We start from the raw sequence: 13,638 nt of genomic DNA on the forward strand, positions 1-13,638 counted from the left end.
ATATTGTTTTTTATGTTAAAGTATGTGTCTCCGGCCACAGTCTGAGGCCTAGTGAAGGGAGACATGACAAACGACTCTGGCATTTAACATGACAGACGCCGCTCGCTCCCTTTGTCTCACTCCCTCCGTGCATGCGCGTGTGTGCATATGTGAGTGTGCGTCTCAAGTGTGAGACTAAAACCATGGCAGATGTGAAGATGTGTGGTTGTCTGAAACGTGTTATTTGTCAGAGCACTTCGAAAAATGATGAAGGACGCACACCAGTCCCCATCTATCGTTGATGATAGACGCTGTAATTCTGGGTCCTGAACAACCACTATCATAACTCCCCTGATGAAAGCATGCAACTGCAGCATGCTGGAGAAACGCTGCACTGCAAACATTGGATTACAGAGTGTTTTCTTTTGTAGCGGCTTGAAACTGAATTGGGATTTTTTTTTTCCCGGCTATAAACTCAGCACTTCAAACTCATGCTGAGGAGAGGCCAAGGCAACATGCTGGCAGTGTACATGGGGAGTTGTTGAGTATTTTCTTACCTTCACATACCTTCCTCTTTCTCCGTCTGTATCTGTGTTTGTTACCGTGGTGTCAGTAATGTGTGTGCTGAGAGCTGTTTCTTACCTTTACAGACTGGTCTGTGGTCACTCCAGGCCGCGAAGACGTCCGCCACTCTCTGGCAGCTAATGGTTTTACTGCCCTGAAGCACATAGTCCTCTCCGCAAGTGAACTGCACCACACCTTCAATTCTACACACACACATGATCCACACACAGAGTCAGACAAACAGAAATAAAGGGACAACATATTTGAATAAATGCATATATATATATATATATACTCTATGTACTTTGTGTGCAGACGTGCATTGTGTGTTCATCCATATGTAAATACAAATGTGCAAGTCTGTGCGTGCAAATTGTACCTGAAATCGCTGCCATGGCGTTTTCCGTTTTCTGGCTCTCCCGGGTCAGGGCAGGAGTTAGATGCCTGTTTCACACCACCTTCGTTTACTACACAGAGAGACAGATAGTCGGAGAGCCAGTGACAGACAGGTTAGAATGAGGTCCAAACAAGGCTTACAGTAAAGCTACACTGGGTCTCACAAGCAGACTCTCCCTTCCAGGATCTAAGTGTAAAATGTCTGTGTCTGTCATTCTATCGGTAGCATTTAGCACAAGACGTCGGCAGGAAATTTCCAGCTGTCCAGTTTTAGTTACGGTATTGGAAGCCTGCCTGCCCGCCTGCCTCGTCACTTATTCACTTTCGAGGCAGCAGGAAACAGGTGGCAGGAGGAACACGTAGGACAGACCAGGAGATAGAGAGACGGACTGGTTAGACGGACGGGTAGGCCGACGATGACGACACAGCAATCCAGACATGATCCTAATTCTAACATGAACAGACGGACAGAGCTGTACAAATACTTTGAGACTGCAACATAAAAAAAAAACATGCATCTGACACAATGCATCTCTACTCTCTCTTCTCTTTCTCTAATTGCAATACTGCTGTTGAAAGTATATACAGGACTGTCTCAGAAAATTAGAATATTGTGATAAAGTTCTTTATTTTCTGTAATGCAATTAAAAAAACAAAAATGTCATACATTCTGGATTCATTACAAATCAACTGAAATATTGCAAATAGTAGGGTGTTCAACGAATCACTTGAATCGTCTAATTAACTCGAAACACCTGCAAGGGTTTCCTGAGCCTTGAAAAACACTCAGCTTGGTTCAGTAAACTAAATCACAAGTATGGGGAAGACTGCTGATCTGACTGCTGTCCAGAGGACCATCATTGACACCCTCCATCAGGAGGGTAAGACACAAAAAGAAATTTCTCAAAGAGCAAGCTGTTCACAGAGTGCAGTTGCAAAGCACATCCACAAAAAGTCTGTTGGAAGGGGGAAATGTGGCAGGAAACGCTGCACAACCAAGAGAGATGACCGCAGCCTTAACAGCATTGTGAAGAAGAGTCGCTTCCAGAATTTGGGGGAGCTTCAAAGACAGTGGACTGAAGCTGGGTTAGGGTTAAGGTTCACAGACGTGTCTGGGAAATGGGCTACAATAGCCGTATTCCCATGGTCAAGCCACTTCTGAACTCAAGACAACGGAAGAAGCGTCTGACTTGGGCTATGGAAAAGAAGCACTGGACAGTTGCAGAGTGGTCCAAAGTCCTCTTTTCAGACGAAAGCAAGTTTTGTATTTCATTTGGAAGTCAAGGCGCCAGAGTCTGGAGAAAGGCTGGAGAGGAGCAAAATCCAAGTTGCTTGAAATCCAGTGTGAAGTTCCCACAGTCAGCGATGGTTTGGGGAGCCATGTCAGCTGCTGGTGTTGGTCCACTGTGTTTCATCAAGCCCAGAGTAAATGCAGCTGTGTACCAAGAGATTTTAGAGCACTACATGCTTCCGTCTGCTGAAAAGCTCTATGGAGATGAGGAATTCATTTTCCAGCATGATCTGGCACCTGCCAACAGTGCCAAAACCACCAGTAACTGGTGTACTGACCATGGCATTACTGTCCTCGATTGGCCTGCCAATTCCCCTGACCTGAACCCCATAGAGAATATGTGGGGTATTGTGAAGAAGAAGCTAAAAGACACCAGACCCAACAATGCTAATGAGCTAAAGGCCGCTATTGAAGCATCCTGGGCATCCATAACACCTCAGCAATGCCACAGGCTGATTGCCTCCATACCACGCCGCATTGATGCAGTAATCCATGCAAAAGGATTCCCAACCAAGTACTGAGTGCATTAATGGACATTTTCAAATGTTTGATTTTGTTTTGCTGTTATAAATCTTTTTTTTTACTTGGTCTGAGGAACTATTCTAATTTTTTGAGATAGGATTTTTGAGTTTTCTTAAGCTGTAAGCCATAATCAGCAATATTAAAATAATAAAAGGCTTGCAATATTTCAGTTGATTTGTAATGAATCCAGAATGCATGACATTTTTGTTTTTTTAAATTGCATTACAGAAAATAAAGAACTTTATCACAATATTCTAATTTTCTGAGACAGTCCTGTAGATGCATCTTTTCTTTCTTTCTTTACCTGTCTTTAGTTTGCTACTTTTCTCCTGCCTCCAATTTAAAAAATAAATAACCCTGCAGCTGAATTTCATTAGCTTTCCTTAAAAAGACACTACAGTATATACTTTTTATTTCCTTAAGCCTCAACTATTCAGAGTCTACTATTTATTTCAAGCATTTAAAAGTTCTAAAACTTTCAAGAAACATAGCTGCTGGGTTCACTTTGAGCAACTGACAGTGTGAGCATCGCTGTCAGGCTAGTGAAATATTGCTAAACACAAATGACTCTATTCCAATTCAAAAGCTTTCTATGTTAAGACTTCTCCAGTTCAAAACACACTGTACATTCAAACTCTTTTTATTATATTATATTATATTTAATAGTGGGAGGGATCTGTCATGTGACACGGAGCTGTTTGTCACAACACAATTATTAGTAGTAATACAGCATCTTAATGAGCCAGAGTACGTTGAGGACCTATTTTTATTCAAAGTAAAGGCCCCACTCAACGGGATCCCTCTGATTTAGTCATGAGGTCACGGTGAAAAGTAGTAGTACTTGAGTAATCCTGAATGTAAAATTAGGACACTGTGAGATTTGTGTGCGTTTTCTCCAGTATTTCATCCTTTCCTAATGTCTGGTGTTAGTAGAAAAACAGCCTTGATGTGCTTATTTTCTTCAGCTAAACAGCAAACAAGACGCCCCATGGTGTATTTTGATATTCAAATGCATGAACTGATATTCAAATGAGAGGGAAACACAACTAATCATGTACTTTGATATTTCTCAAGCAGCAATTAAATGACAATGTGGAAGTATTCTGTTGATCACTTATTTCATTAGTATAATTTAATTATGTTTGATTTTGGAAGAACAAAATCATTTGTATGTTGTTTGGATGCAGAAGGAACGATATCCTTATGTCTCACTAAAGCATATTTTGACATTACATTACAGTTCATTTAGCGACTTACGATAAGTGCAAACAATCATGAAGTATGCTGTTTTAGTATTCACTTTTTTTTTCCATATGCGTTGTTCTGGTACTACAAGCTTTTCTTATCTTAAACTAAAATGCAGATGCCAGAGAACTCAATTAGGTATAACAAACAGGCCGAGTGATAATACTGCCCATTTCTACTTTCACCCAGCCGGTCTGGACTATCCGATTTACACGCATGTCCATGTTTAGTTTGTATCAACAGCAGGTGGTTGGTGTGTGCGTGTGTGTGTGTGTGTGTGTGTGTGTGTGTGTGTGTGTTAGAGTAGATAGTTTGTTGCTTTGTTGGAGCGGCTAATTTGACCATCTGGACTGTTAACACCATAACAGAGGGACTGCTTACAGTATCAGTACTGTGCGCACACACTCATACACACAAAACCCACGTACTTACATATTAATAGATACATCGACATGTACAAAAACACATGTACAGAATATAAACATGTACATAGGCATTGACAGACACGCAAAGGTCTTACGCTTCACCGGGGAGTCAAACCAGTCAGAGCAGAGCAAATTCACATCTGAACCAATCAGAGCCAGACTAATTAACATACACATTCGCGTCTGTAGAATCGAATGTCGACCATGACTCCCCAACCTGTCAGCAAACCTGATTAATCTGGGATGCGGTGTGTCTCTGTGTTTAGCTCAGCTCATATGGTATTTAAAGAGATTTACACAGAAACACACACAAACACAAAGTGGACGAGCAAATAAGGAGAACAAGCAAACAAATCAGAAATGAGTGTTCAAAAAAAAATAACATCATTAGCAAGCATGCAAACCAATTAACAACATGGACAAGCAAGAAGTACTTATCTTAATGCGTGTGAACCTTTTTGTCTTTTGGCATGTATTAGTATATGCATCAATACATGTGATAATTTATTTTTAATTAACCTTTATTTATACAAGAAGTCCCTTGATGTTAAAACTCTCTTTCGAGGGAGATCTGGCCAAGATAGCACAACATTACATTATAAGATCAAATGAAGCATGTCGACTGACAACAGATACATAATAGCATATATGTGTTTACATATGTCAATGAAAGTCTGCAGTCTGTGTCCATATGCATGTTTTAAACATTTATGTATGAACATCTGGCACTGTTTAATACATGTGTGTACTGTGTGTTGCTTGTGATTTAACGAGGTGGGAACACACATCGTCACCATTGTGAGCATGATGAGTCAGTGTAATATAGACAAGGAGAGAGGAGAAGAGGTATAATAAAGAGCCAAAGAAGTAAGAAAGAAATAAAGAGGGAGTTAGATGTAAAATAACTCTTACCTGCGTGAGGTTTATGTGGGTTCTGACAGCTTTAATAGGTGGAACTGAGATACACAGAGATACTGCTGATCTTCTTTAAGATTGTTCACGCTTTGCTACATGTTCTCTAAATGTCAGCGTGTTGAAAAAGCTTTGAACAAACTGAGATATTATTCATGTGACAATTTCTTTTATTGCGGTGTGTGAGATGATTTATAAACCATTAGCACCATTACACTTGATCATTTTTTTACTTCAGGCTGTCTTATTAAAAAGTTAGTTTTTAAAGTCTTACAATTTAGGATTTCACAGAGTTAGAGGAAATTGTGGTAGTTATAAAAGAAGAGCAGTTAACTAAGAGGAAACGTGTTGTTCTTATTAAGGGTGGACAATTGGATCTTAGTATTATGTCTAAAGTGTAAAATAATGAATCCACAATAGCGCTTTTATTTGCTGCTAACTGTGGGAGGTTATAATTCAAAACTTAAATGTATATGTAAATAATTGGACAGATCCTCCTTTATAATTGTACCATTGGACACTATGGCAGAGGGATGACGTTACAAATGAAATAATTGCTCTAATGTCCTCGAATGACATATGTATGAAAGTGTAAAAAGTGTAGTGTAGGTGTGTGATCGCAAGAGAAGAGGAGAGAGGGATGAGGAAATAAAGGAGAAGAAGCAGGAGGGGGTGGTAAACAATATTACAACAGCAGATTCACATCCCATGAACGAGCCCAAAGCGAGCCAAAACAAACCGTGATTAAGCTTATCAGAACACGCCATGGTTAAATATATCAAAGCAAGCCATGAAGAAGCATGCACACACCAAGTCAACATGACGAAAATACATACACTAAACATCAAACAACAAAAAGACACAGCAGTCAAGCAGAATGCAAAAGCCCGCTCTTATAAAGGCTGTGGCATTTTCAACACATCTCTGTATCAAAAACTATGTTCGTGGGAATTGATGTCACTACATATTGAGTGCAAAGCAACACAAGATGTGTCTTTGTTGCCAATAAAAGGCACAGTGTGTTGAAAACCAACAGACCTTTAAAAGAGACACAATTTAAAAAGCAAAAACAAAACCTAAAAGCAAAAGCAGTCCAAGCCAAACCAAGCAATCACACGTTAGTTCATTAGCCAAAGTGACATTAAAATGTGAACTCACATATCGAAAACTTGTTGCTGGAGTCTTTGCCAGGGAACAATTTAACGCCCCGCGATTTGAAATCTACTGATCGCTTCACTGCGGAGAAGAACACAATACAGAAAAGAGGAGGAAAAATCAGACAACCAGTTGTACAAAGTGGGGGGGGAAAATGAGATCTGGTAAAGCAATAAAAAAGAATCTAATAATAAATAAATAAAGGCAGATTCTTCTCCCTCACAATGCTGAGAGAGAGAGAGAGAAGAAGAGTACAGTGGAAAACAAAGTTACAAAGGCAAAGTATATTGGAAAATGTTGGAAACAGAGAGCGAGAGGGCCAGAGAGACAACAAGAGAAAGATAGAAGCAGACGGTTCATTAGGAGCTTAATCTGTCTCTCTCTCTGCCACTCCGATACATACAGTACATCCGATGTTGAGGTGTTTTCTGAAACAAAGCTGGGAAAAGAAATGCTAGCTTTAATCAAAATGTCAATGATGCAGCTCTGTTATCAAAGCATTCAGATAATGGTACACAAAGAAAAACAGAAATGGTTCTTTTAATCAGCGTTAATCAAAAACAAGAGGAGAAAAAAGTGACTTGATTCTTGTCAGCATGAGTTCTGTTTTCTTACATGGGAGACATCAATTCATTACAGGGTTAGCAGTGTGCCTGCATGTTACCGCAGCTCAGAACGTATGGTTGCAAAGATACACTATGGAAGACAAAGTGAGTGGGCTGTGTTAGAATCCATGCAATAATAACAAAAACAAAACACCCTGGGGTCATTTCTATTTGACTCCTTCCAAATTTGCTCTGCTCTGTCAAAAATAATTTAATACATTATCAACATAAATAATGAAAACATAAAGACAAATATATCCTCAATGACAAAGTGCAGTGACAAATCAGCCTAATGTCTGATAGAGTGGCTGACAGACGCTGTTTTCATAATGACCTGACTAATCCATTGAATGGTGACAAATGGCAGATGAGCTAATGTTACGCAGAGGCTACATATAAGCACAAACATCAGATACATTATATTTGACATGGGTAAATTACATCATGTGTACTTTTCTTCAACAATTATCCTCATGTTACACAGAGGCTACATATGCGCACATACATCAGTTGCATTATATTTCTATGTGTTAGGTACTTAATTAACATTGTAATATACATGTTCATACGAACTGTAAGGACTTTCTTAAGCATGGCAGATTAATTTTGTTCAAACATAAGTGACGTACAGTTCTGTGTATCATTACAGAGATGACTAAAACTAATTACATAATTATTAATGTACACCTGTATCATAAATGTTGTTGAAAAACCTATGAGATAAATTAGAAACATAAACAACAATAACATTTGCTTTATAAAACATTTATCTTCTTTCATAAATGACCAGCGAGTGATCCCTCCTTAATTAAACCGCAGCTACACATTATCAAGTGTTCTTATGTGACATCAATACCTCATGTAACACACTTGACGGCAAACAACATATCGTAGTACGCAAGGTTTCCCTCTAACCATAGGCCATGTAAATCTAAATAAAAGCTAAACTTTGCAGTTTGATTTATCTCGCTCTTTCCTCGAGGCTGAGCTCAGAATGTCCCTTTGTGTAAGTCGAGGGGATTGGAAATCATGTCCTTTTACTGCTGTAAATAAAGACTTGCAGGATTGTGTACATTAAACGGTCCAATGCGATACCTCCGATTCACAAGCACAGGGTGATTTATTTAAAAACTTAACACAGTTTGGTTTTAAAGCGCATTAGCTTGAAGCCTTTGATGTATTTTGAGGCTGTGAAGTGTTTGTAACTTTGTCATTACGAGACGTGTACTCTTTCCTTAAGTTGGGAAAGAGAATTCAATGAAATGATTCCTCAATGAGTTAAACTACTCATGAACAAATATGGATTTCCCTTACATCTTCAAATTATTTTCTGTCATAAATTCTCCATTAATGAGTTTGCTCCAAGCAACTCATGTATCGCAACATTTTATGGCTGCTTTGAAGCACAGTGCAGACATAAACCAAATGCAAAAATCATTTTTACTAACTTCACAGTAATCCACCTACACAAAGAACAATATTTATTATTCAAAATGAGGGGGAGCAAGCTTCATCTCTGATAGTATCTCTTACATAAAAAGTGTCTTTCACTGCATTTCATTTATTGTATTTAAGAGCAGAGATTCATACGTCCCCCTGCTTATTTAAACGTTTTCAGGTCATTTCACAAACAATTTGGTGCGACTACAGACAGCTGTATTGAAAAAGACTGCTCACGAGAAACTAGGATAAAATTGGATATAACATATTTTCCGTTTCACTGCATTGCAGACATGACAGCAATTCTGGATGCATAAAACCTTCAGTCCCTCTAACGTTGAGTCTCATTTGTGTACATAAAAAAACAACGCACATATAATAAAGCAGAACATAAAGGGGTGAGAAACAATACATTATGTGATTGTATGGCTGCCGTCAGATAACACTCGTCTTTGAAAATGTCCCACGTGTTGTGACTTAAGAACATTCATCAACAGAGGGGCAGCTCTGATCTAGATCAAAGTCTTATGATCAGGTTTCAAACCTGATTGTAAATCCTCTTAGGCGGCCAAATCAGGCAAATCTGGGCCAACACTTGTTAAAAGTCACATTTGTTTTTGCCTGTGCAAATGAATTCACTATATCAAGCCCCTGTTAATATGCATCATAAAACCTCTCCTGTGTGAATATGCATCAAAGTTAAATATGCCCATGTTAATATTCTAGACTACAAGCAGCAGCTCTACTGCAAACAACAGATGGAAGGGCAGATGCATTTAAGTAAACCATATTTATGAAGTTTAATTTATTGCATATTTAACAAAACTATATTTAACTAGCAACCGAATAAATAGGAACTGAACGGTGGAGAAGAGACAAAGCACCTAGTTCAATAAAATACACACTGAACCTTATGTTAGAACAAAAGCGTCTCCTTGAGTCTGACCAACACATATAAAATATATTCTCTTTCTGGATGTATTAACAAAAGCTACACCTACTCTCTTGCCCAAGGCAGGATCCAGCTATATGACTCACTTATTTTAGTCATACTTGCCTGTTAACCACAATGCCATCTGGATTTTACATTTCTTAAGAGAGGTTTTGTGGAGCAGTGAAATGCTCTCTAAGGACGTGATTCGAGCAGACAGGCATCACGCACTTGGATTGAACTAACCAGCTTTCGGGCGAGATGCCCCACGCTGGTGTTTTAATAGACCCACATGAGAACGCAAATACTAACTGCGCTTTATGGCAACATGTGATCCAGACTGAGGACTAAAATATATTGGGAGAGATTTAGAATATCAAGCATAGACGCCGTCTTATTTCCAAAATGGAACAGTCAAACTCACGTGGGTATCAGGAAGTAAACTGTTACCTGGGATTCATCTGGGGAGGGTTAGGCTAAAGTTGGGGTTGGAGTAGTTTAGATTGGATACGTTGGGTATCAGATATTATACATACAGGTGTTGAATTAGCAGCTAATGCTTAAGAGCAGTACAGATTTAAAATGTTGATGAGAAGGAAGACAAAGCCAGGCTAGCGGTTCCCTCCTGTTTTCAGTCTTTGTGCTAAGCTAAGCTAAGCAGCTGCTGGCTACAGTTTCACATTTAACAGACAGATATTTTTCTATTCATTTAGCTGACATGATATCTACTTCATATGTCCAGTGTTAATGCTGATAAAAATGACTTCTGATATGTACATTTAATATATGTATAAAATACTTGCTATGTTATGCTTGTGTTTAATATTCTGTATATCTAACTGGCTCCAATGTTACTTGGACTAGGCAAAATATGTTCACAGAAATAGAACTGTGTCGGCTACAATGCTCAATAATTACCTCTGCCTACATTGAATTAATCACAGTTTTAATATATGCAATTATTAGTGCAATCAGTGGGTAGGAAAAGTTGTGAGTGATGTAAACATCCTCCACATCTGATGAGCTATTTTGTATCCACAGACCAACAATCATATGCTATCACCAGATTGTGTCTATGCAAACGGGACGCATCATTCAACCTAGAACATTCCCTGCCCTTTTGATATACTGCAGCAACAGAAGATTCAACAACAAAGGCCAGTGCTGGTGAAATGCAAGCTTCAAAATAATATCAAAGATGATAAAGGAGTAGTTCATTTTTTTTTTTTAAATGAATTTATGAGCTCATATCAACCCCCTGAGGCCTACACTGTCTCTGTACTCAGTTTGACTAATGTGTCTTAAGCTAAAGCTGACAGGGAAAAGGACTAGGGGAATTTATTTACACAAAAACTAAGTAGTATATTCCACATGTGCTACATTTCAAGTTTCTTTTCTAAACTGTAATTATTCAGAGTATATCATGATGTGTGCACTTGATTACGAGCAGGTTTGAGGCATTATGAGAGTCATATCACAGGTACCATGCAGTCGAAAATATCCAATATGTCAGCCTCCCCGAGGGGTGTACTGTCTCACCGCTCGGGTTGAATAATGTTTCCGTACCAGTGGTTGACTTCTGCCTTTTTTGTACTCACTGACTTATTTTGTTGCCATAGCATTGGCTGACTGATAATGCCGTCAGTTGTTCATTAAGAGCCAATCACCGCCCTGCAGACACAGAAACTCATGAATACGTAATGAAGAGCGATGATGGAGGGATGTGATTGGTAGGTACTGCCGCACGGAAGGAAACAGATTGTTCATACCTGACACACGCATAGACACAGAGCCAAACTGGCAGACGCACCCGTTACATACAAACAAGCACACATATCCATAGATTCATCAACGTAAAGTAGACACACATATACATACAGAAACACACACTTGTAAATGCAAACACGCGCATACAGAGCAGGAGACACGACAGATAGACACACATGTCCAAGGGGACAGATATATACTCTTAGCACAAGTAGAGGCACACACAGCGTCACAATTTCAAACACACACACATTCATAGCCTGGTGTTGAGAGTGAAGGGTTGGGCATTAGAGCAGAGTGCCATGCAGGGAAGGATGTGGACAGAATATCTAATAAATGTAACCCTCAATATATGCTGAACCCTATACATGATGTTATATTCAAAGATAATCAGTAGAGAAAGAACTGAGCACAGAGCTACAAAGAATGAGTAAACTATTTCAAATTACAGAGGAAAGGAAAGATCTAGAAGGATGTCTTTATCTTATCTTTAAAATAAAAGGTTTCCAGCATATAAACAGTATGTGTCTTCCTGCAGTGCAGAGTAATTATAGCATGACACTGTCACAGAAACAGTATCATAGATAACCGAACGAATGACTACAGCAGGTATAGTCTTTGCAGGTCTTTTTTTATACATCTATGTAGAATGTATTTAGAGGTACATTCACATTTGCATTCAAGAGGAAGGCCGTAAAAAAAGTATTGCATTGTTCATATTCACTGTGCAGGGTTCATTCCCGGGTTAGGGTCAGGGTTAAGAGCCCAGTGAAGTACAGGAATGAGAACATTGTGTAGGTGTGACATATTCATTATGCTGTTGGAGAAAAAAATGCTTTCTAAACATTTCAAGTTTTGGATGCAGAGAAAGCCAATCGATTTTGAGGTGACGACTGAAGGTCAGTGAGAGCGGTCGGTCCAGTCAGTTATGGCAAAAAAACAAACAAGAAAATGCTCCGTCCTTTTTTCATGGTGATAATTCTATCATGTTTCATCTTCCTGTTACATTAAGTTTAAACAAACAAATCATTTTCAAAACCTCAGATAGACCTTTCCTGTGGGTTCAACGGAAGACAGTGTCCTGTGTCTCACCATAACAATACGGCCTTATGACTGTTATAAAAACAATACAGCGGCCATATATTTGATCGGACCATCCTTATCCAGCGGAGCCTTTTACAGGCTGTAACGTGACATCCCTCCTTTTGTTGCTTGTGGTTTGAAATGAAGGTCAGCAACAGTTACCGTATCTCTGGACCACTTGGATACTTTTGTCGTAACTGACCAGTCATGTGCAACTAAAGTACAATTTGTCAGCAAAGTTATGAGTGCTTTGAACTACAAACTCAATAATTGCATGTAGTCATATCCACAGACAATGAGCTTCAGGTTTGAGGTTGATGTTTTTCAGTTTTTCTACCAACATGGTTGCAGTTTCCTCACTGAATAACACAGCCAGCTTTTAACAGTTAGTGTTTGAGCCAACGTTGGGTGAGTAATTGATGCTTAACATATTTAAGGGGGCATTATCAGTTAAAAGATGGGGAGATGTGTACATTATTTCAGTGGTGATGTAGCAAAAAATAATGAAATTGTTATGGAAGGTTGTCTGGAAGCCTGCAATTTAATTAGCTGATTGGAATCTGCCATTGCAAAAAAAAAAACTTTCAAAATGCACCTGCAAGCACAGTGTGATATTCCTGGATTAATTGATGGCTTGATTTAAATGTGTGAAAATATAAAATGTGCTGAAAGAGATCTCCAGAGAACCGACTCTCCTTTCAGCAAGTGCTGAATCAGGAGCGACACGTCAAACCAATCAACATTAGCAAAGTGTGAAATGGGTTTAATTGTTTTTCGATCACAATAAAAATGGTTATAAATATCATTTTTTTTTAGTGCAAACATGAACATATGGTTCATATTTGAGAAGTCTTCTAGCACTAGTATTAATTGCTCGGGCTTTGCAGGTAAAGTAAAACTGATGAAGGAGCGCTACATGAACACAGCATGAAGGGTGTAAATACATCATTCAGCTACAATACCAGTAGATCTGTAACTGTTAACATCTTGCTTGAATGCATTATAGCTATTCCTTGAAATGTTCAGTCATTTATCTAAATTCATCTATTATTTATTTTTAAAGCATCATTAAAATTACGAGTTACAAAAACAACTTCTGATGTTTGAGAATAAAACTATGCAGCAACGATGCAGCAATAAGGATCCTCAGATGACCCGGTACATTACTCTCTGAATCAAATCCTCTCAGCCATCTTTAGCTCTCCCTTCCTCACCGCTTGCTTTGAATACTGTGAACACGTTTTTGATTTTAAGTCTATTTAACAGATTTACACAGGGAGATTCTGGTGAGCTTCATTTAGTTCTTTAATCGTTATTTCAGGT

At 38.7% G+C, this 13,638-nt stretch overlaps 1 protein-coding gene across 1 annotated transcript in view; it reads right to left on the bottom strand.

Moving 5' to 3' along the window:
* Nucleotides 1–13,638, bottom strand: part of LOC115015839 (CUB and sushi domain-containing protein 3-like) — a 310,217-nt gene that overhangs the window by 107,692 nt on the left and 188,887 nt on the right. Inside the window, 3 exon segments of the mRNA XM_029443438.1 lie at nucleotides 622–746; nucleotides 923–1,010; nucleotides 6,493–6,570. Of these exon segments, the coding sequence (XP_029299298.1) occupies nucleotides 622–746; nucleotides 923–1,010; nucleotides 6,493–6,570 (291 nt within the window).

Source organism: Cottoperca gobio, chromosome 11, assembly GCF_900634415.1.
Source record: "Cottoperca gobio chromosome 11, fCotGob3.1, whole genome shotgun sequence".
NCBI classification, from domain to species: Eukaryota; Metazoa; Chordata; class Actinopteri; order Perciformes; family Bovichtidae; genus Cottoperca; species Cottoperca gobio.